Here is a 25332-nt window from a genome sequence, read left to right as displayed (position 1 = left end):
TGGAGTGTGCATGCCTCTGATGCCTATTGCCTGCTTTACGGTATCTGATGCCTAACAAGAATACCTACTTCGCTCAACTATTCATGCAAATTTACATCGTGGCATAGTGGAAAGGCTATTTAAAGGTTGTATATAAAAAAAAAGAGGTTTTTTAACTTTAATTCTTGAAGAAGATAGAAATTTAATAAAAAATTGATGTTAGATTACATATTGATTATAGTATCTTGATGTGTTCTTAATTCAAATTAATTAATGTGTATTTTATTAAATGTCTCCCATTATAATATTTAAATTTATTAATATACACATTTTAATTTATTTTTTAATCACAATTTTTTTTATATTAATTCATTAATTTTATTTAACATTCTTCAAACTTGAAGGACTAAATTAATATACCTAAATATTAGTTTCGAAATGTATTATATTGAATTAATGTAACTAAATATTAGTACAAAAATGTATATACCAAAATGTATGCACCGAAGTGTATTATATTGAATTAATATATCTACATGTGTGTACTGAAATGTATTATATTGAATTAATGTTCCTAAATGTTTGTATCGAAATGCATGTACCGAAATGTGTGTACCTAAATGTATGCACTGAATTGTATTATAATGAAGAAGACAAAGTATATGGAAATATATTGTGTAATAAAAATTAGTTTATCTAATTATTTACAACAAAATATATTACGATGAATGAAATGAAAATTATGATTATATTGAAATGAAATTAACATTAAAATTTGGAAGAAAAAAGAAGAAATAATTAAAACATCAAAATATAAGTAATAAATTAGTTGATTAATGTATCAATGGACTAAAATTAGATTGTGTTCTTACTCATAATTTTAGTCTAAAAGTCATATTTGACAAGGATTAAAATAAAGTTTTATAGAAAAAAAAAAAAAAACACACATATAAATGTAATTCATTCTTTTGCGGACGTGAATGTTTAAGTTTCGGGTCGACCAACATGTTATTATTTCGACTTTGATTCCATCCGAACACAATCTATTTACTTTAAAGGTTTAGGATGATCGTAAAGGTTTAGAATTTAGGCTTTTAAGTCTTGAAATTTTCTTTTAGGCCAATATATTATAACTCAATATTTAAGCAAAAACCATGTGGCCACCCATAAGATAAAAAGTTAGCAGGGTTTATGCACACACACCCCTCCATTTCCTCAGCTCATTGAATAGTAAATTTGCTAAGCCTTCATATTTATATTAAAAAAATGCATTATATATGTAATGAATAGTTTTTATCGAACATTCGAGTTACAACATTTGAGAAAAAGAAAAACATAAAGTTGAGATCTCATAGAAACCATACATGATACAACAAGTAAATTAAGCAACTTGATAGAGAAATTTATTCCTAACGATAACGATTGGGGTGTAGAGTATAAGATTCTTAATTATTTGAATCAATGCAAATTAATTCTATCTTTCTACTTTTCATTGAAGTGAAACGAGAGTAATAAAGGAGAGGAGGCACGATAGCTTCTCAATCTTTTTAACTTTTTCTTCTTTATATATATGGTGACTTGATCTGAAGCATGCATGCTCAAAGTTGAGTAATATCATGATCAGGTGCACTTTTAATTTTTGTTTTCTCCGTTTTCCTTTTCGCTCCCTTCATTCTCCTCTCAATGAACAAAAACATCAAGAATCCAATGATGGGGCTTCATTAATATCGATATCTAACTTAACTAATGAGCTTCATTGTTAATGAATAAACCGAATAAACTGACTTACATGCGAATACATGAAAGTAAGTTGTGAGGTGGACAACTACTAGTCATGACTCGTGCATGAATGATGAACTTGACTCAACCCAAACAAAATTCTTATAAAAAAGGAGAAATCGTGCCCAGTAAATGTGTTACATATGATTCTATAGAGAATAATGCTACGAACATCACATTTTTAATATTAAATAGTAACATATTGCCAATGTATGTATTTTATGTATTATGACTTTTATTAAATATGTAAAAGACATATTGAGTTTAACTAATCATATATCACACAACTGTCCTCTTGCAATCAAGTTTTTTTTTAAGTCCTTCTGAGCGCCAAAGAGAAAAAGTTATATATAGTGATCTATTTTATTTTGGTCTAGTCCTATTGATCATTGTTGTATTTAATTTGTACCTTTATTCAAAACATGATTAATAATGTGGTCAGTAAATTGGTTAAAATAGCAACAATCTTCTATAAAACGTTAGAATATCTTGCAATTAAATTCTACTTTATTTTTTAATTTTATATAAAAATAATAATGCTATTTAGACACACAAAACTATAACATAATATAAGTGAGCAATGAGACCCTACTAATACATACGAGTTTATATTAAAAAGTGTGTTAACAATACATCAATTTTGTGTGTTAAAATAGCATTATTCTAGTTTGACCAATAAGCTGGGATCATGCAACTGCATGCACTACCATGCTTCAACGTACCATGGAAAGACAACACTAAGAGTAGTATATTGCTGTGTGATGATCTACGATGCATGACACGAACATGGACATGAGAACACGACACGACATGACATGAGAATACGTCAAATTAACAAGAATAATCAGTGTATGATCACAAAAGAATACGACACGACACAGAGATATGAGAGAATATCATTGTGTCCCTGCATCGTTAGTGATGATGTCATATATAACACTAGCTAGCTAGTGCGTGGTTGGAAAAGCCTGCAAGTATATAACGAATGTTGTATACTCTGCACTCTGCAGTGTAACGTTTGATTAGTGAGTGCTGTGATTGGAAAACGAAGGGATGCAATGCAACGCATATGGCATTAGAACCGGACAAACAATAGAGATTGGAAACAACTGTCTGTTCTGTCGTGCGGAATAAGACAAAAGAAACTTAACGAGGGTGCCTCTCTTTTGTCTTCTCATGCCAAAAAAAAAAAAATGGACAGACAGACGAACAATGCAAAATTGTGCATGTAAAGCAAACTCTACTTGGAAATTATTCTCTTACTCTACTATTTTGCCTCTAGTGCAGTGTAGGTAGACTATACATCTTTCTTTTCCTTCTTTCCTTCCTTTTTATCTATCTTCTAATTAAAGAAACTAATTCGACTAAGACATGATCACTTATTGTGTCAATTTCTTTTCGAACTTAGATGATTGTTAAACATGTTACGTGACATGACATATGTGACCCAAATACAATAAATTCCTTTTTAACACGACATATATATATATATATATATATATTGTGTGGGTGTGTAATTTGTTTGTTTGGAATTAAGTTAAGTAAGATGGAAGTTGAGGTTTCAATTCAAAGTTAATTGGTAATACGGGAGTAGTGTTTGGACCCGATTTTGCACTCAAGTTGTTGGATGATAGAAATATTAAGGATCATGATTAGTTTTCTGATAAAGGTTGAATCAATGACATAACCAATCTATGGTTGAAGTCTTGGTCGAAGTGGCGATATTTGGCAGCAATAGAATTTCGGCCGAGAATAATTTCAAGTATATTAAGAGAATATCCCAAAAAATTATCGTAATTATAACATTTGGTAGAGTTGGGTATCATGGAAGTCATCCCTATCAATACAAGAGGATTTGCCATGTAGAGGCCCCTACAACTCAACAAACAACTCAAAAATACTCTATGTGAAACCCTTCTCACAACCCTAAGAAAAACATTAACTATTCTAACTCTCCCGTCAACACACCCTTAGTTTGGATAAAGTAAGCAACATTGTGTTGACAACCGGCGACATCTTCAGTTTGGATAAGTAAACAACATTGGAATTGTAGAATCAAACTAAAGAAAGTTGAGGTTCCACCATAAAACCAATTGGCAACATGGGGAGTAGCCCAACTTACTTATAAGCACATGCAAGGTCCCTCCTCCCATCAATGTGAAATTCATTCTCAACAAGCCCCCCTCCCACGTGTGGCAAATTTTCAAGTCTAATACGTGGACAACACAACAGAGTGACGTGGAGCACGTGTGGCCGTTTGACTTCACACACGGGATAACCTGCTCTGATACCATGAAGAAAGTTGAGGTTCCACCATAAAACTAATTGGCAATGTAGGGAGTAACACAACTTACTTATAAGCCCATACAAGGTCCCTCCTCCCATCAATGTGGGATTCATTCTCAACACAGACGATTTAGAAGCACCTTCAAACAACACTATTTATGGTCGGTTGGTTATCTATTCAAGTCTCGACTGACGAAGAGTTCTCAATTCTTTCACCTAAAGACGTCACTTTATTAGCTTCTTAGGTAAGTGAAGTGTTCTATGTTCATTACTCTCAGGTGCATTTCACAGTTCGGCATTCAGACGGTCGAACCACATTAATTATGAAGACACTCATCTCCTTTGAGTACCTCTGTTCCCACAGCCTAATACCGATTTGGCACACTTATATTCTCACAAATATAGTTGAAGTAGCTGAACCGGTGCATAAGATTTTGAACTTCGAGTGAATTAAGCAACCTTGTCTTCAGGTTCTAGAACCCTAGGCCGAGAGGTATTCCTTCCTCGGACGTAGTCGCTTAGGTGTAGCAGTCAGCAGCTCATTCGACACCATTACCACCATATCTATTCTACTCGCCCGACTGCGCTTTGTCACAAGTTGGCACGCCCGTATTCACGAAAAAGACGTAGTTAGCTTAATACTTATTCGGCCTGTGCGCTACGTAGGCTTTGTAGTTTTTAGGCCAACAAGTAGTTAATTCATTATAAGTTCATGCAATGTATCTTAAATCTTCGATGTAGCGGGCCGTTAACTAACATTTTTACACGATCTCATTTAAGGAATAGTCCAACTCATTATAAGTCCCGGCAAAGTTTCTTAATTCCCTGTGGATTTTAACGTGCGTGACATTCTCCCACCTTTCAGGTGTGATGAATTTTTGAGTCCTAACATGTGAACAATTTAACTGGAGGGCATGGAGTATATGTGGTTGAGAGGCTTCTTGTATGGACAAACTTGCTCTAATATCATAAAAGATGAGATTCCACACCTCAAAACTAATTTGAAATGAGCGACGCAGAAATCGGATTTTGAGAAAAGTAACAGATGCTATCGGATAATCAAGTCGACCTACCAGCTAAACAACAAAAAACTTACAGGGGGTTCTCTAATCCAATCGACCAGTCAGAGGTGTCGAACTATGGTTCTGCTTTGAAATTCAAAATTCTTCATATACCCTTCTGAAGCTAAAGAGTTGTTCATTCGATTTTAAACTTTGATACCTGTATTTAAATATAAAAAACACTTTAGAAACATATTTGACAAGCTATAGATCAAATTCATATATATGAATAGACATGTTCCACATGACGTGATGCCTCTTATTTGAAAGGGTGCATACCAAGAGGTATATGGCTTGGAATGATTGTTAAACCATTTTAGAAATGGACGCTTAAACCTCTTCAAATAGAGGACGAATTTTAGAGTTCTTATTCATTTACTTCCGCACAAAATCATATAAAATAAAGGGGGCGTTTGTTGCGCCGGACTATCTCGGACTGGATTAGCTTCAAGGACTAAGCTGGACTGGCTTAGACTAGACTAAACTGGACTAACTTAGTAAAGCGTTTGGTGCAGTATTGGACTAAGAAGCTGGATAATAACAAATTCTAATATTATATTATTTAATATATAAATTATTAATATTTTATTATGATCTTATCTTTTTCTTCATCTTTTCCTACCATTTTCGTCCCACTCTTTTCCTCTTCTCTCATCGTCCCAATATCTCCCTCTTTTTTTCCTCTTAGACCTCTCAATTCATGTCTCTTTCTCATTCCTGGTCAAACTCCTTATTGATTCCAGTGTCTATTTCTCTGTCCTTCCTCCCTCTCTAGCTATGTGTTGTTCGAACGGAACCTCACAGCTCCAATTTTCCCGACGAGTTGCAGGTTTCTCGATATGTTTTCTGGCCAACCCTCGTTAAATTGGATGAAGTTAGCACCGCCAAAAAATTCATCACCATCCCTAGACCGAGATCTTAGCTTTGAATGCTCGAATCTGTCATGAATTTGAAGAAGCCCAAACAGGCCGAGACTTCCAGGCCATTTTCCGGCCACATTTGACCACATTTTGGCCTCTATTCAGGTAAAATCTTCATCTTGTCACTCCCAGCTTCAATTTGGTATATTTTATATGAAAGTTGGTTGTGAAATGGATCTGAATGGGAGTCAGAAAGTTAATGATTGATCTAAGTGACCGAAGATGACAAGGAGTCTGTCGGGAGTGGTCGTTGAGCATAACGAGGACGAGAAAGAGAATATAGTCTTAGCTAGTCCCATGGTTATTGGGGGGTCTCGCTAAGACCTCTTAGTGAAGGGTTTTGTCCATGCTAGTCCCCTTTAGTCTCATTAATGTTAGTCCCAGCATGGAACAAACACAGTATTTGACTAATAGCTAGTCCAGTCCAGTCCAGTTCAACTTAGTGAGGGCAAACAAACGCCCCCAAAAGTGCTATAAGAAAAAGCTTTTAATTCTCTCCAACTTTTCATAGAAATCCAAAAGCACCAAGAGCAAAATTGTGCAATTTTTGTTCTTGGTTTAACCTTGAGTGTTCTTGTTATCTTTGTGTAGGTTTTGTATTAGGACTGTGCAAAACTTTAACCAAGCTTCATTGCATCCATAAAGCTAAATCACAACTCCATGTTGCACATAAATTGTGGGAGCGAATTAAGCCTACAAAATGGCATAATAATGTACATGCCTTTTTAAGTACAAATGTTACCCTACATTAATCTACACTAAGCAGGAGGATAAGAGTTTGAACTCAAGACACAGTAGATTGAAGAGGAATGACCTAACCACTAAGGCAATCCACCACTTTCATGTACATGCCTTTAAACAATCTTTTATGATACTTTCTTCTACATAGCCATGACCCACTAGCCTTAAATATTAACTGTAACTCTATGCAAGGTTGCTTAATTCTCAATATAGGACTTTAACTTCACGCCCTCCATACACTAACATATATATGGACATTTGGTTTCTAGTGTATCTACAAAAATTTGTTAGCGTCAAAGTAAATTGCTTATATAGACTATTGATATTTGACTAACTTGTTATTGGTATCGTAATATTTCGCTTCTCAATGTTAAATAAGTCGCCAAATAAAATCTCCCCATCCTTAGACCTTAAATTCTTTTCCTTCGATCTTTTGGTTTTTCAATTTCGATTTTATACTAAACCCCCATCTTGAATTCAAATTGGATTGGAGGATGTAAATTTATTATTGTGTAAACGAAACCGGATTAACTTTGTAAATTTAATAACATTTCTTAGTATGATTTTTGAGTGTTTAGGAGAAAATAATAAAAGAAATGTGGATGTTTGTGTGAACCATTTGCAAGCAAATGTGAGAACCAAAATCCACCCAATCCATATTGACATATATATGTAGATATATGCTTTCTGAAAATTAATTAGTGCCAAGTTGTAAGGCGAAGCCTTTATAAGGAGCCTTGCTTCTTTACCCAAGATGGTTTCAAAAAGTTTTAGTTTCTTTGAAACCATCTCTCTCTCTCTCTCTCTCTCTCTCTCTCTCTAGACTATAGAGCATATATTTTCAAGACAGCATCAAACTATATATTCTATAGAATTATACATACATATATACTGTAATCCAATATCTGCAGTATTCTATTTTCTCTTATTTCATAGTTACAAGATTCCAAGAATTAAACTTTACAAGTATATTTATTCTTAGTTCTCATTGCTTTTAGTAGCATGAACTGAAATATATATATATATACATACATATATATATATATATATATATATAACATCAAACGTCTCTTATTTCACATACCAGAAGCTCGAATCAATACTAGTCGTCCACCGTCTCAAAGCAGAGAGAAAGGAGGGAGGGAGGGAGGAAGGGAGGGAGATGGCGGGAAACGACTGGCTAAATGGTTATTTAGAAGCAATTTTGGATGCAGGAAATAACACAAGGAAGAGGAACGACGGGAGGCAGAAAATTGCAAAGTTTGAAGAGCAAGTAAAGGCTGAGAAGTTGTTCAGTCCGACCAAGTACTTTGTGGAAGAAGTAGTCAATAGCTTTGATGAGTCTGAACTCCACAGGACATGGGTTAAGGTACTAAGTTTTTAATTTTATGTAAAATTAATACTAATTAGTTCAGTAATCAAGGTTTTGCAGTTCAGGCTGCCCTTCATAAGCTCATACCCCTCCCGTGCTAACTTTAGTTAACGTTCATTTTTTGTGGCCCGCAAACTTCCACGTGTCCTGTAAAACTGTGTTTTTTCTTGAATCTGAATTGATGAACAATGCATTTCCACAAAGAAATGAAGAATGGCAGTGAATTAATTATTTCACATATATATATCTATATATATATATAAAATTCTCCCGCTTTAGTAAATTGAATGAGATACAAAGCACTTGTGGAAATAAAAATAGAGAGAATCTGATTCACAAAAATGGTTCCAAAATAGGACGGGGATGCGATGAGCGATGAGCGATGAGTGATGAGTGATGAGCACATACTTGAGGTTTGTGGGGGCCACATATGTGTTTTACACTGATATTCTCTAAAGTTTAGTAGACCCATGAATAACAAATGGTTTTTCTATATACTATTTGGCGCCCACAAATATAAGTAATTAAATATGTTATTGGGTCCAATCCTAGAAGTTGTTGTGTGTTTGTTTAGTGTTGATGAAAAAACTAATTAGCTAATTAGGAAACTCATTTCAGAAAAAAAAAAAGAAAAAAGAAACTAACTAGCTAATTAACTTATGTCTAAAAGTTTAATTAGTGTGAGAAGTATTAAATTAACGGTTATGGTGGGGGTGTGTAAACTCAGGTAATAGCTACAAGGAATACCCGCGAACGCAGCAATAGGCTTGAGAATATGTGCTGGCGCATTTGGCACCTCGCCCGTAAAAAGAAGCAGGTGAGTGAACAACTAAAGCTAGCTACTTAACAAAGGAAAAAAAAACAATCTGGTTCTTATTGATGTGTGGGTGAATGAGTGCAGATAGCATGGGATGACGCTCAAAGGCTTGTCAAACGAAGCCTGGAGCGGGAGCAAGGGCGCAATGACGCGGAGGATGACCTTTCCGAGCTGTCTGAAGGCGAGAAGGAAAAAGGGGACATGAGTTCTGCAGAACCAAGTGTCAAGGATATTTTAAGAACTAAATCCGACATGCATGTATGGTCCGATGATGTTAACAAGTCTAGGCATCTTTACATTGTCCTAATTAGGTACGTATATATTTTTACATATGCAGTTAAAAGTCAAAATGTGTCATACAATTTGATCAGCTTGTGTAATTTTTCATAGAGTGTTTCTTGTTCTTGACATGTTGTAGCGTGCATGGGTTGGTGCGTGCAGAAAACATGGAACTCGGAAGAGATTCCGATACAGGCGGTCAGGTAAGAACAATGATCTATTGATTAAGAAAGATAATACACTAAATGACTAAAATCATCAAGAAGTAATATCATGTATGAAATTAATGCTAATGAAATGTATACGGATTTACGTATGGTACCTGCTTTATTCAGGTGAAGTATGTGGTGGAACTTGCTCGTGCTCTCGCAAATACAAAGGGAGTCTACCGAGTTGATCTGCTAACGAGACAAATTACTTCACCGGAGGTAGACTCCAGCTACGGTGAACCCAATGATATGCTCATATGTCCGCCTGATGGAAGTGGCAGCTGTGGAGCTTACATTGTCCGCATCCCCTGTGGACCCCGCGATAAGTAATACTCTTCTATTTTTTTTCTTAATCCTATTGTCTACTGACCACACCTAGTCCAAATCCAGATGTGAATATGAATTTGATTGAGGCATGCTGCCTGCAGGTACATACCCAAAGAGTCACTTTGGCCGCACATACCTGAATTCGTCGATGGCGCTCTCGGCCATATTGTGAACATGGCAAGAGCTCTTGGTGAAGAAGTCAATGGGGGGAAACCCACATGGCCTTATGTGATTCATGGCCACTATGCAGATGCAGGGGAGGTGGCTGCTCACTTGTCTGGGGCTTTGAACGTGCCAATGGTGCTAACAGGGCATTCGTTAGGCCGAAACAAGTTTGAACAATTGCTCAAACAAGGGAGGTTGACCAAGGAGGATATCAACGCAACCTACAAGATCATGAGGAGGATCGAAGGTGAGGAGCTGGGATTGGATTCTGCTGAAATGGTGGTCACCAGCACTAGGCAAGAGATCGAAGAGCAATGGGGACTCTACGATGGCTTTGACCTCAAGTTGGAGAGGAAGCTTAGGGTTAGGAGACGCCGTGGAGTTAGTTGCCTTGGGCGATACATGCCAAGAATGGTGGTAAGAAATACTTCACATTCTCTTCTCCTTCTCACTGTCATTGATTGTGGATTTCCAAATGAAAGATTAATGACTTAACAACGTCATGTCTCAGATTTCATTCTTTTGTTCCCAAAGTCTTGTACGGACTAATCACTATGTGATGACAACATTTAGGTCATACCGCCAGGCATGGACTTCAGCTATGTTGCTGCCCATGATTCCGAAGGAGATGGAGATCTCAAATCCTTGATTGGCTCTGATAGAGGTCAAAGCAAAAGGCATCTGCCTCCGATATGGTCTGAGGTTGCAAATTCTTCCACCTATTTTCTCCTTTCACATATTCCCATCCCCTTTAATTGGTTATACAGGTATATGCATTTCGTCCACCGAAAAGGAAACAATCTCCCATCTCCTCCATGGCATGTCCGTTCCTCCAGGGAAAGAGTGAATGAAGATCTTCTTATAAATAAACTAAAACCGACTTACAATAGGCATGTTAGTGCCTGCTGATACCAAAAAGGATATGGCGATACTGTAGTTGTGTTTTCGGCTGATTTTGTTTGTTGTAATGCAGGTAATGCGATTTTTTACGAACCCTCACAAGCCCACTATACTTGCATTGTCCCGTCCTGACCCCAAGAAAAATGTTACTACCTTGCTCAAGGCCTTTGGGGAATGCCGAGCTCTTCGGGAGCTAGCCAACTTGGTACCGTTCATACTTTGATTTCCGATAACTGGATCATATATTCTTATACCGGACACTAATACTGGGTTACACCTGTTGCTTATGCAGACACTAATACTTGGCAACAGAGATGACATTGAAGAAATGTCAAATAGTAGCTCGGTTGTTCTTACAACCGTGCTCAAGCTCATTGACAAGTATGATCTGTATGGGCAAGTGGCCTATCCTAAGCATCACAAGCAATCAGATGTACCTGACATATATCGTCTAGCTGCAAAAACAAAGGTACATACATACTGTATGATACAGGCTTCAATTATGTCTTTAAAAATGAGCCCTGGTTGGCTTCACAAGGTCAGATGATCCTTCACAAGGTCATTTTCAACACTTAAATTTGGATTTCTATTGAAGGGAGTTTTCGTCAACCCAGCTCTCGTGGAACCTTTCGGGCTCACAATTATAGAGGTGAGCCTTTCACCGTCTTCTGCTTCACTTCTAGGCTCTAGCCTCTAGTGCAGATAATCTTATGAGACGCTAATTATTTGTCCTAAATTCCTCACTGCAAACAGTGTATATGATGTTCTTGTGGTTTCGTTTCCAGGCAGCTGCTTACGGTTTACCAGTGGTCGCCACCAAAAATGGCGGACCTGTGGATATTCTGAAGGTAAGTATATTATTTATACCACATTGTTTCCAGAAATAGAGGTGGAGCACACTTGTATTAGTGGTTGTCACAACTATCAGAGGGGTGGAATAAGTAGTATTGCTTTGTGCCTAATGAACTAACAGATAGCTGACTCTGTATTACCAGGCACTAAACAACGGCCTCCTAGTTGACCCACATGACCAGAAAGCCATAGAAGAGGCACTGCTAAAGCTTGTAGGAGACAAAAACCTGTGGCTCGAATGCAGAAAGAACGGCCTAAAGAACATCCACCGCTTTTCGTGGCCGGAACACTGCCGGAACTACCTCTCCCATGTTGAACATTCCCGAAACCGTCACCCCACTACCCGCCTTCAGATCACGCCAATTCCTGAAGAACCATTGAGTGACTCTCTAAAAGATGTGGAAGACCTTTCTTTGAGATTCTCTGTAGAAGGAGACTTCAAGCATAATGGAGAGCTCGATGCAGCAACTAGACAGAGGGAACTGATTGAAGCCATAACTAGAATGTCTTCGTCCAGTAGCGATGTCGGTGCTACTTATGGTCCTGGCAGAAGGCAGAGGCTATTTGTAATAGCCATGGATTGTTATGACCAGAATGGAGACGGCACCCAAGTATTTCAAGAAGTTCTAGTGAATGTAAAGAAAGTAGCAAGCTTAGGCTATGGCCAGGGTCGAGTAGGCATTGTGTTGTTAACTGGTTCCAGCTTACAAGATATCGTCAAAGCGTTTAAAGGCTGCCAAATAAACATTGAAGATTTTGACGCGTTGGTCTGCAAAAGTGGTGGTGAAATGTACTACCCGTGGAGGGATTTGGCAGCTGACGCAGATTATGAAACCCATATTGAGTACAGATGGCCTGGCGAGAATGTGAGGTCCATGGTTCCAAGGCTTGCCAGGCTTGAAGTTGGGGCTGACGACGATATCGTGGAGTATGCTGGATCAAGTAGCTCTAGGTGCTACTCTTATAGTGTGAGGCCAGGAGCCAAGGTGAGAAACTTGCTATACTGTAGAAAAACTACTAACCTCAATGGAAAGTGGTTCCTTAAGACATATTTGTAGTTTCATAAATTTTTTTCTTTCTATGATCTGCTGTATCAATTGTAGACTCGACGGGTTGACGACCTGCGCCAACGGCTGCGGATGAGAGGCTTCCGATGCAACCTTGTCTACACTCGTGTAGCATCAAGGTTAAATGTTGTACCCCTAGTTGCATCAAGAGTACAAGCACTAAGGTTGGGTCTCATTTACTTACTACATTATTATTATGCAACACTACACTCATGAAAGCCATCAGAATGTTGAGGTATTACTAAGTTACTCTTCTGTTCTCCTATGTAGATATCTTTCCGTCAGGTGGGCCATTGATCTGTCAAAAGTGGTTGTATTTGCTGGGGAAAAAGGAGATACAGACATTGAAGACCTGCTGGCCGGCCTCCACAAGACCCTTGTTCTAAGATGTTCTGTTGAGTATGGCAGCGAGAAGCTTATTCACGGTGAAGATAGTTTCAAAAGAGAAGATGTAGTCCCACAAGATAGCCCTAACATTGCCCTTGTGGAGAGCTATCAAGCCCATGACATCTCAGCGGCACTTGAAGCACTTGGGATCAAGGGATTTTAGTTTTTTTCATTATTTCTCCTTCACTTGTCTATATGGGGAGTATATTTCGACAACTCAAGCAAAAGTCTGAGTGCCACACATAAAGGGAATATACATCTCAACTACTTGCAAGTAATTTCGCTTTGTGCAAGCAAGCATATACATATAAAATAATTCAAGTTTCCGTTTCCACCCTACCCTCTATATCTTTTAATTTCATTACTGATGTCCACTTGACATTCAAGATGGGTCAAAGACCCACTTCTAACAATACCGATAATGTCTTCAAAGTACAATTCGTCATTTATTGTCAAATTATCAAAGAAACGGGCCAAAGATCCACTTTGAACAACACTATTCATCAAGTGTGGGGTGAGTTTTATCACAAAAGACCTCAGTATTAATTAGAATGGGGTTAGAATATTTAAACTCTTCTTTTCTTAAAGACACGGTCGATGTGAGATATTTAAACATTTGTTAGCCTATGTTAGCATGGAATATAGGAACCACCAAGGTCGCAGAACTTACCCATGTGCATGTGGCGAGTAAATAGCAGATAGACTGTTTATCTGGTGATTTACTTCTCACTTACACAAACGCATTTTCACTTATTGTATATTGCTTGACCGAAATTTGTACAACTTCAACCAACGTATATGCACAAAATGACAAATTAATTTCAACTTGCACTGTACCAACAACTAAAGTAAATATCATTATGTCCCTGTTGCAAGAAAGGTACTAGATTTGGTTTCGGTTCTTGTTTGAACAGTTAACAGAAAAGCAAGCCAAGTATTCTAGGCTCTAGCTATTAGCCAACTGATGATTTCGTTTCCCAGACTTCCATCTTGCCCAATTCATTCGTGTGTTTCAAGTTTTTATATGCACAAATGTCCAGTTCCACTTTGTCTTCCACTCCGCAAGCACATTTAACCACATGAGATATTCCCTGTAATAAGCTTAGTTTCAATCAAAGGAAGGGGACACAAATTTTATTTTTACTTTTTTAAAGAAAATCATTTGCTTTCCAGAAATTACGTGCACCGACCATATACTTCAATTATCCTACATTTCAAAACCATCAAATTTCCATGGAAACAAGGCACAAGGAAAAACCTGTACATCTCTCTCTTTTTTTTTTTTTTTTTTTTTTTTGAACAAACAATATTTTCTACACTAAGAGGAGGGGGTGAGCGAGCCTCACAATGGGTTAGCAATAACGTGGTCTAAATTTGCCTTTAGCGAGAATCGAACCTAAGATCTCTCACTTGCAAGTGAAGAGGAATACCAATAGACCACAGTACTAAGTAGCAACCCCGTACATCTTTAAACACCAAGGAAAAACCTGATAAACAGTTTACCTTCAGTTTCACAATTTGGTCCTGCAGAGTCTTCCAAGTACTCGGTTTCTCCAGCTTTATCTGATAGAAGAGCGTTGAATTCTTCTTCCAGCCTCTTTATGTCCATTGCCCTTAGCTCTGGCTGGAATCACCCGTCATGAGAAGAGAAATGAAAATTAGTTCACTCAATTCAAAATCCATCAAAACTCCATATTCTGGACAGTAAAACCAAGGACACACACTAGCAGAAAATAAAGTAATCATGTGAGCCCAACTTCCCAGAGCATATCTTAGCATGGAACTTTAACATCCTATGTGTTTATATATTACTATCTGCATCTGATTGAAAGCACCCGTGCATGCATCTATACATCCACAAAGCCATCAACCTATTTGTATTAGCAAAACAACTGACCTTAAAATCATTTTCCCTCAAATTTACTTGCTCAATAGCCTGCTTCGTCTGAATCGAGTACAAGAAAGCAGCATAAGAAACAATCACAACTCAAACTGTGAAGCAGATCTCAAAGAGATGTCGAATAGTTGCAACATTAATTTAACAAAGGAAAGGAAAGTTTTTTTGCAGGATGTGATGTGAGATGCAGAATAAACTTAATATGATTCCTTTCAAGTCAAATTGTATATCATAACCGTAGGTTCTCATGAAAATACATTGTCAGTTTTAGCTAAATACTTAAGCCTGAACATACCAAATAAAAAAGAAAAAACAGAAAACCAAACAAAGCAAACCTTGTACAACCATGATCCACTCTAATCAACAAATAGTATAAAACATTCTGTTGCCAGAGTATCATTCTGAATCATACATAGAACAAGAATGCATCTAAATAAAGGTTCAAACAATCTGGCGACAAAGTATATCATACTGCCTTCCAGAGAATGTTTTCCTACATATACATGTTGAGAGAGAGAGAGAGAGAGAGAGAGAGAGAGAGAGAAATTTCACTTGTCAGACACTGACATGTGGTGTGGCCAAACTGCAAGCCTAGACTATTGTTTAGATTGTCTAATTATCACCCAAATTGACTGTCTAATAACATAGCATGTCAAACTTTCTGGCAAGATATACTTTATGTATACCCCATCTAAAAGAAAGAATTAATATATATTAATCTAGTGGAACCAAAAAAATCCTGTGGAGGCAACCTTGCAGTTCTCGATAACGAGTTCAAATTTCATTTGTAAAATCTCATCAAGCTTGGCTTTAGCAGAGTCCAACATGTTCATTAGGTTCTTCCTTGCATCATTGCCCTGTTATCACAAAATAAATCAAAAGATTGCCACTACATAAAACTCCATAGATCTTAAGGATCAGCCAAAGTAGTTTCATACCTGGTTGCCCATGCTGAGGTGGTTATCAAAACTAGCCTTCCCTGTATAAGATGAGTAAAAATAATTACACTACGAGTAAAATTACTATGTATCAGAGGCATGTCTTGCATTACAAGACACCTTGCTCGCATCATATAGAGCCTGATATATTTTCCTTAATGGTGTATAACAGAGGCAGTTGCTCTTACAATACCTAATTTGGTAGTGGCACAGCTTGTTCACAACCCATTTTATAGACCGCAATTTATATGCTACTTTAAAACAAAAAAACACATCATAATATAATTGACAAATTTGTTTTGGCTAGGAAGGCTTTGCTTCTTTCTTAAACTGAAAGATTATTACATATTTTCATTTGGAAGGTAGGGTGCAAAGGCAGCACACATAAAGAGGTCTCATCAACTCCAGCATGAGGCTTTTAGGTTCAACTGTGTTGCAAAGTAGTAACAATTTCAATGCAATGGTTCCTAAATCACAACTTTCTTTCAGGACTTCACTTTAGAAGGCATAAATAACTTTGCTAACAGATCACATTTTATTTGCTCTCATCACCATCTGTTATATGCACAACATAAACTTGATGATAGAGACCCCAAACTTAGAAGAGTGTATAGTTAAGAAGTCTAGGGATGGACCTTGAAACTCACCTCTTTTCTCACCAGATCTATCCTTAACCTGCATAAATTCTAATCAGTCCTGTGACACAATTAACTTCTATCCGCATTGCTTTAAAATTTATATCAAAATCAAAGCAAGAAAGATATAAAAGACCTAGCAGGAATTACATAATTACGCATGAGTGTCATATCTCCAAAAATCCAAAAAATTTATTTAGCCTAAGTCTGGAGATGTAAGGGGCTTTTGATGAAGAAAAGGGGAAAATGACTCGCCACATGTAGTGGACAGTTGGAAACATAGATTCATGCATTATTATGGGGCTCTTCAGTACTGCCTCCCCCTTAAAATCTATTCCACTACTATAGTAGGATTTCAAAGAAATGGGCTTCATTTTTTAAGCTTCTCATTACCCATAGGAGTCCCACCTCCATTGCACAAACATTACCCTTTCTTCAATAAAGAATCAAGACATCAAGCCAAAGAAGTGAGGCAATTGTATACATACATATTACCGTAAACTCGAAAGATATTCAACAGCATTGACCAAGCTATCATATATGTAAATAAGGAAAGACGAAAAGAAAATATGAAGTTGTGCCATTCCATGCTCTTCCAGTTCCATGTGAGTGCAGTGAGAATAGACCCAATCCTAACCAAAAATTTAAAAAGGGACCTATAAATGCAATGAAGATAGAGCACAATATAAATGAAGGTGACTCCAACCAAACCTGTTGCTGCTGCAATTTGGCATTGACATCTGATAAGCTCATATTTATATATATTTTATATCAAATTCACTTGTCTTTTCTTAGTTAGTTCCTTATATTTTTGAGTTATTTACCTTGTTTTTGTGTTTTGTAGGATTTGTCAAGTAAAGAAAAGAAAAATAACACAAGTGGAATTTGAAGTAATAAATTCGTCAAAACTGCCTGTGCAGGTCAGCTGACTTTGGAAGCAAGTTACGGACAGCTCAGAATGAATTAGAGAATGAGCCTTATATGCTTGGAAAGCTACGGATGTCTATTTTCTGGAGCATTTTTCGGATTGTTCATATCATTTTTCTAGAAAAAGTTATGGCCGTTCAAACACTGAAAGGTTCCCAGGAGGCTGAGCAGTTTGTAACTGACAAGAATGCTTTGAAAGCAATAAATCCCATAAAACTAACAGCCAAAACTGATGCAGCCAAGAACAAGCCAGCTAACACCTATTCAAATATCAGAGGAAAGGAAAAATTAAGTGAGAGTAATGGGCATAAAGGCTGCCCAAAGAGTTACAATTGTTTTAGCATTTCCTCCCACTTATTGTCATCACTAAATGGCTGTTAGTGGGGTGAGTTATGGAGAAAAAACTGTGGCAGCAGAAAAGGAGAAAAGACCTGTAGGTTGCAGCAACAAAGGGGGAGAAAAAGTGTGAAAAAAAGATAGAAAAAAAAGAAGCAAAGCAAGGGAAAAAGGCAAGGCTGCTGCGTTGGGGAAGGAAGGAAAGGAAGGAGGAAATCTTAGCATTCTCTTCTCTCGGTGTTATCTTCTCACACTCATGTCTTTCTTTTGGTTTAATTTGAGAATTATGTGTAACTAATTTTTAGTAGTTAGGGGCTGTTTTGAAGCCCCTAATATGATTGCAAATTTGTTATGACATTTCGTTTGAATTACTTTTACGAATGGATGAAAATTGGTTCACTACTTGTCTCATTGATGAATTCTTTATGTGTTTTCTATGGATGCATACTTAGTAAGCATATCTAGGATTCTAATGCTATGAATATGTGTGTGCCTGCCCTTGTCGAATGAGGACCTACATATGTTCTAGAGTAGTACTTGTTAATTGCGATTAACATGTGAATCAATTTCTAGGATAAGTAAGACAACGCTAGTACTTATGATGCCTTGTGATGACTCAAACTCCTTTCGTTCTTAATGATTTCTACTTGTTAAATCTATGAACACACCATTCTAGATTGCATGTTAGGGACTAAGTTAAGTTGAAAACGTCATTCTCTTAACATACTACATAAGAAAGAGTAATAGGTTGGGTTCTAACATTGAGCCAACTTGAGCATCTTCATCCGAAAATGAAAGGAATTTGAATGAAACATAACATGTTTGCATGATTATTTGGTGGTGGATAGCAATTCCCCTAACTCGTTTTTCTTAATTTGTGAACTACTCAAAATTCTGTCTCTGTTCTGTTTTTGTTCGATTTAATTTAAATAGCAAATCAACTCCAAAAATCCCAAAAATTTGTGTGAGTGTAGCTCTGTGTGTCTAGTATCTGCACATAAAATTTCGTACACTTTAGATAAGTGTAAGTCGGTCTAATAATTATTTTTCGATGGCTGGTCAGTAGCAATGTTTTAAAAAACTCGCCTCGGGGCGCGCCTAGGCGCCCTTGGAGGCGGGGCTTCACCATTTTCGCCTCTGTTTTGTGGGAGTGGGCGAAATACTCGCCTAGGCTCGTCGGGGCACGTCTAGGCGCCTGAGGCGTCAACTGGGCGCCCCTGTTTCTTTTTTAGGTTGCAAAAATCTGGATTTCTTTTAGTTGTAGGGCTGTTTTTGAGTTGCAGACCAAGAAACTAGCAAAGGAGATGGAGATGGAGATGAAGACAGCGGCTAGGGTTTTTTAGGCTGAGTTTGTTTTTTAATTTTTGTCTTTAAATACCCTATAAATACTCCACCCAACTCTTTATTTTCGTCATTTATTTCATTCTAAATACCTTATAAATACTCCAGCCCATTTATTTCATTTTAAATACCCTATAAATACTCCACCCAACTCTTTATTTTCGTCATTTATTTCATTCTAAATACCTTATAAATACTCCAGCCCATTTATTTCATTTTAAATACCCTATAAATACTCCACTCAACCCTTTATTTTCCTCAAATTCCCATAATTATTGCTTTATATCATTTTAAATACCCTATAACTACTTCACTCAGCCTTTATTTCCTTTTAAATTACTTATAATTGCAACATTAAGCCTTTATTTTTTTATTGAAATTTTCCTATAATTGTGACCATTCATCCTTATTTTCCTTGAAGTTCTCTGTAATTGCTTACAATAAAATAAAGAATTATAACATTTTGAGACTATATGACATAGTTTCCAAGTACAACGAGACCTAGTAATAAAGAAGATGATTTTATCTTTGATTTAGTTATAGTTATATTTGTTTTTACAAAGTATTATATTGTTATAAATATACTTACATATAATATATATATTTAAATTTTAGGTTCCATGAGGCTTCGCCTCACGCCTCACGCCTAGGCGGGGCTTCCCCTCGGACGCCTCACCTACGCCTCACGCTTTTAATACATTGGTCAGTAGGGACAGCAGCCCAGTTTTTGTGACATTTTAGGTAGTTAGATAAAACAATCTTCTGCGGGAAAGACCCTTATTTTCATATGCTACAATTGACAAATATTATTGTTAATAAGGAAAATTAATAGGACATTTGTGTGCTACTTTGTGGAGTGCTTTTAATCCTATCAACATCCTCCCTAACCTTAATGTAGCAAGTGCTGTTATGACATACATGGAAAGTTGATTAGTATTTTTTCTGGATTTATGTGTGTCATTGTTGGGAATAAGTAGGTATTTAATATCAGCTTCATGTTTATCAATTTAGCTTGCGTGTTGAATTACCTCTTTTCTATAAGCTTGGAAGATAAATTGATTCTTTCTTGATCTATAAGCTCCAGAGCCTACATAGGTATCAAAATATTTATTGTCTTGAGCAATTAAACATATGATAAACTTATTCATATCTCGTCAAAAGTAAAATGAATACTGGTCAGGGATGTGAAATGATAAGCACTACATGCATGATTCAACTTGCCTTTATTATTCCATTAAAGATTCAAAAGAAATATTTTTATGAAACAAATTTTGTCTTATACAAAACTGATAACTCGGACTCACAAATAAAGTGTAATCAGCAAAATACAAATGCCAACATCAGAACTTTGAATTTTAACTTGTTAGATGCTCCTTGCGTTCTTAACTTCTTACAGTGAATCAGACATGCATGGCCGGAAAATAGATTAAAACACTTATCTACATGGTATTAACAAAATGTACAGAAATGCATAGCTTATACACACTTGAATATAAGCAAGGCTAACTGACATTATACTATTATAGAGAAGAAAGGGCTTCTGATTATGAGTTAAGCACATAAACAAAACTTAAGCATAAAAAAATGACCAAAGTCCAAGTATTGACCTGCAAATGGAACACTACACAAGCGTAATATCAAACAGGCTGCTATTGGATGAGAAGATAGTCATACCATTGATGTGAAGCAACTCAAAACAGGTCAATGTGTTTTATCTCAAGTAAATTTTAAGCCACGTGTTTGGTGGGCAATTAGAAATTCCATCTCAAACAGAAGACATAAGGAAGAAAATGACTATTTCAAAAGTTAAAACAGAAGACACGAGGAAGATGATGCAGCTGTCACTTGGACCTAAAATGTTTTTACATTTTTCCCTGTTTACTTTATGAAAATTGATTGATGATTACAACAATTTGCACACCTCACAACTTCCATATGTATAGTGCCAAGTTGATTGCTTAGGTTTTAACCTCATCTTAATTATCATGCACCAGCAGAGCCACACAAACACACAAAGGCTACCAGGATAAGGGAGGACAAATCAGACTCCAAAGAAGCTATCTTTCTCTGCTTTTTCCAAAATTAGCGAGCATACTTGAGCCTCTGCATTTTTCATCTGCTCTTCCATTAATCGTTTTGTTTCAGATATTGCTGCAATAAAAACGAGGCATAGTTCAAAAGTGTAAAAGGCAACAACTTACTGAAGAACAAATGGCAACTTAGAATATAGTATCAAATCTGGAACTCAATGCATTAAATTGCTCGAAATGTTCAAATGGAAAATGCTGGATTTCTAATTTCCCAACTAACTACAAATTAAAAGGAAAACTTTAATGACTAAAACATCTGGAACTCAATACAATTAATTGCTAAAAATGTTGTAAAGGACTTATAAATAATCAACAGAAATCCCTTGATTAACTACAATATTCAAACAAGTTGAACACAGGTCCAATCCAATCGAATGCATGATATGCATCTCATGCCTAAATCTCACTTCTCGTATGTCTGAGAACCATAGAGTAGCCAGTTTCAGTAAAGAATCAAGGTAGATCTGATTCAACAGTTTGAAGGTCCTTTATAAATTGCTGGCATTTTCTTCACATAATTAGAATTAAATTTACACTCAAAACGAGTCAACTGTTGTAGGAAGCTGGGGAGTATAATTCGATGTTGCGCCATATGAGAAAAAATACAGTTATTAGATTGAAGGGAAATGAATCAGAATTTTGCACTCATTAATTTAAAACACGAAATAAAGATTGATCACACTGCCTGCACAGATACACAAATTGAGAACATACATTATAAAAATAGGACAGGTGATATTCATTAAGATCATGTGCACAAATTTTCTAGTGTGCATTTCCAATTAAAAAATTATAGTTAATAGTTATGTATGAGAAGTTGATTTTTTTTTTTTAAATAGTATCTTTTTTGAATAAAATGAAAACTTGCTCGAATTACTTGTTTCACGAATTATGGATTGATTTTAGGAATAAGTTATTCAAAAACAGAATCGAAATAATAATTAAAAATACGTAAATAAGCCGAAATGAGCAGAATTAAGTTTGTTTTTCGAGAAATTGAGTAAAATAAGCACGAAATATAAATGCGAAGAAGAAGAAAAAGACAACCAGAATTGAGATCGTTCTCCAATGTCTGAATGGTGGTCAATTGCATTTGCTCTTCCATTGAGACCTTCGCAGCTTGATCTTCCACATCTATAATTTTTTCGAATTAAAAAAAGAAAAATCAATTAATTTTCGTAATTAATTAAAAAATAAGGAAATATTAACAAATTGAAAAGAGATGGATTGGAAATGGATATGCACCGTCCATCTGAGAGCGCAATGTCTTCATGTACTGCAAGTATTCCTCCATTTCTTCTTCTTCTTCTTCTGTACTTTCCTTCTCTCATTACAGCTTTAGCTCACAGAGAGCGAGAGTATGTGAATCATCAACTGTGAAGTGAAGACTGCAATTTAGAAATCGCCGATTTTTGGAGGGAAAGTGAGAAGAAGAACGAAGTTCTGGTCGCCTGATACATTCCCTCACTTAACCGAGCTCAAACAGACATCGCTGATATTTATTTAGCCCAAAACAATTTTGCTGATTTTTTTTTTAATAAACGATATTTATCTACGCTAAGAAGAATGAGATGAGCTTAGTGTCACAATAGGTTAGCAATAATGTGGTTCAACTTCGTCTTTGGCGAGAATCAAGCCTAAAACCTCTTACTTACAAGTGAAGAGGAATATCACTAGACCGTAGTACTAAGTGGCCCTCACAATGGACTAGCAATAATGTGGTTCAAATTCGCCTTTGGCGAGAATCGAACATAAAACATCTCATTTACAAGTGAAGAGGAATATTATTAAATTGCTCACATTTATTTTTACATCACGTATAATATTTCAATGGTTTAATAACTTTTTTATATAATTAACGATTTTCACGCGCATTCTATTTTGTCCCACACACAACCGGTCTTCTTTCCAACCTTGTGGCAAAGTGCATCAGCATTGAATATCATACTTTTGGGTTAGAGAGGGATCAAGATCCTCTCCTAAGCAAATGGTGAGGATCCTTCTGACCATGTCTATCAGGTCCGTTCAAATTTTATCCAACGGCTACAATTATTATAACTTTTAGAGGGACCCTCTATTTGTAGCCGTTGGATAAAATTTGAACGGTCCGATGAGCCTGATCAAGAGGATCTCACCATTTGCTTAGGAGAGGATCTTGATCTGTTAGAGAGTTTAAAAATTACGTGTCTCAATACAATATCCTAATAGGGTATTGAATTTTCTACAAATATGTCTCGAATTCGAAACTCTCATCCGCTAAATTAATATAATATTTGTGAATACTTTTCCCTCCTTAATATTAATTAAAACAAAAAATGTGTAAAATTAATAGAGCATCCCTAGTGAGGGGTTTTGTATGGAGCTAGAAAAGTGGTGGATATAACTCATTTTAAGGCCAAACCCTTCCCTACAGGGGACTGATCTAATCAGGTGGTTCTTGACTCGAATGCATTTTTAGTCCCGTATCCATAGCTGAGGCACTCTAAACGGATTGATTCATTCTAGAGTACGGGTTGGGCCAACTGTCCCTGCTCAGGTACTAGGCTGTCGTGCCTAGACAGTGCGATACCTTTTTGCCCACATGAAATGTCAGACTGCACCTTCCGCCCATGATGTGGAAGAGACAAATAGTCTTTCCTCGACGTGGCATAGGTACGTCATAAGGGCTCCATTACTGGCCATCAATATCCTCGATGACTCAGGGGAAGGACGGATGACATGGACTAACTCCGCAATGCTTATAAATACGCTTGGTGGCTCATAAAAAAAAGGTTAGATATTCAAAACCCCAAAAAGATACTTCATCCATTTCCTTCCTTACCTTGCTGACTTAAGCATCAGAGCGTCCACACTGGGAACCAACACCCCCCTCCCCCGGTGGGGTTGGACTCATGATCTCTACTTGTATGTTCTTTACTTAACTGAAGGAAAACAACTCCAACAGTGACTGGTTGTAGGATCCACTCCAAGTCGAATTTCAATGATCCGAACAGTTTATTTTGTAAGTCTTAGTTCATAGATTATCCTTGCAAAAATTCAATTTAATCTGAAACCAATTACGTATTTAATTATCACGATGAAATTTCATTATTTCTTATAGAACAAAGTATTTGTCAATTTCTTTGAACTCAATTAGATGTCTCAAATATTTCCGATTGGCCTAATATTTTGCAAGGATGATCTATAAGGTTCAATTTGAAAAATAGACAGTTCAAATCATTGAAGTTTGATATGATGTAGATCTCACAACTAATTTCATTTAAAATAAATGGGAATCCCTTACCTTAAAAGTCTCCATAAGAGTATTCGCAAATGGGTAGCTACTTTTTCTTAGCTCACATAGATATTTACTTTTCTCTTGAGGCCCACTGTTCTTTGAGGCTAGATGTGACCTAATTTTTTGCTACTCAAAGAAGGATGTTGCTAGTTCAAATGATTGATCTAGCCCCATTTTTCAGCTCATTAGGAATTAAATTTCTTGCTAGGGCTTAAATATATATGGAAAACTAATGAAAATGACTTCAAAACTTTGAATGTTAACCAAAACTCATCTAAAAACTTTATTTAATGATAAGGACAAGAGAAAGAAAACAAATATATATATATAAAAAAATAAAATAAAATAAAAAACTAACGGAAGCGCGTGCGTATTCGAAGAAAGCAGAGGAGCTTATTTCTTTTTCGTGTTACAAGTATAATTATCCTTTATATATGTGAATTTGATCAATTCCTAACTAAATCCTCCTCTGATTTTACTCACTCGCTCTTGATCAATCCTTAATCATTAATATATAGTCTTATTGATTTGTGTGAATATATCATTGACTTCATTCATTTCAAATTTCAATAGCCTGTAGAATTGCCTCATGCATGTGAGGAGGTGGAGGAGCACATTGCCGACTTTGATACAGCATTGAGTTTTCCCAACCTTTTGTTTTTTATTTTTTATTTTTGTTACTTCCTCCTTTCAGTTTTCTTCTGGAATTATTTAAATTAAAGTTGTAAGTGGTGGATCGCCTTTTCATTG

The 25332-nt window shown here is 36.3% G+C and overlaps 1 protein-coding gene and 1 pseudogene across 1 annotated transcript; one reads left to right on the top strand and one right to left on the bottom strand.

Annotated features, from left to right (window-relative positions):
• The first annotated feature begins 7510 nt into the window (after positions 1 to 7510).
• LOC125475683 (sucrose-phosphate synthase 4-like) lies at positions 7511 to 13480 on the top strand. Its single transcript, XM_048580727.1, has 14 exons — positions 7511 to 8135; positions 8866 to 8955; positions 9040 to 9266; positions 9374 to 9437; positions 9570 to 9769; positions 9872 to 10352; positions 10509 to 10637; positions 10909 to 11040; positions 11128 to 11304; positions 11431 to 11484; positions 11621 to 11683; positions 11831 to 12673; positions 12791 to 12918; positions 13025 to 13480. Exons 1-14 carry the CDS (start codon positions 7929 to 7931, stop codon positions 13302 to 13304), a joined length of 3075 nt encoding a protein of 1024 aa, XP_048436684.1. The 5' UTR covers positions 7511 to 7928; the 3' UTR covers positions 13305 to 13480.
• Positions 13481 to 13871: 391 nt separating this feature from the next.
• On the bottom strand, positions 13872 to 22823 carry LOC125475817 (annotated as a pseudogene).
• Between the last annotated feature and the right edge of the window lie 2509 nt (positions 22824 to 25332).

This window comes from the organism of the source record quoted next, unplaced genomic scaffold (assembly GCF_019419815.1).
Source record: "Pyrus x bretschneideri cultivar Hongxiangsu unplaced genomic scaffold, Pyrus_bretschneideri_v1 Contig16, whole genome shotgun sequence".
Classification (NCBI taxonomy): Eukaryota; Viridiplantae; Streptophyta; class Magnoliopsida; order Rosales; family Rosaceae; genus Pyrus; species Pyrus x bretschneideri.
Note: the sequence above shows the minus strand (reverse complement) of the source record. Positions and strands in the feature narration are given on the sequence as shown.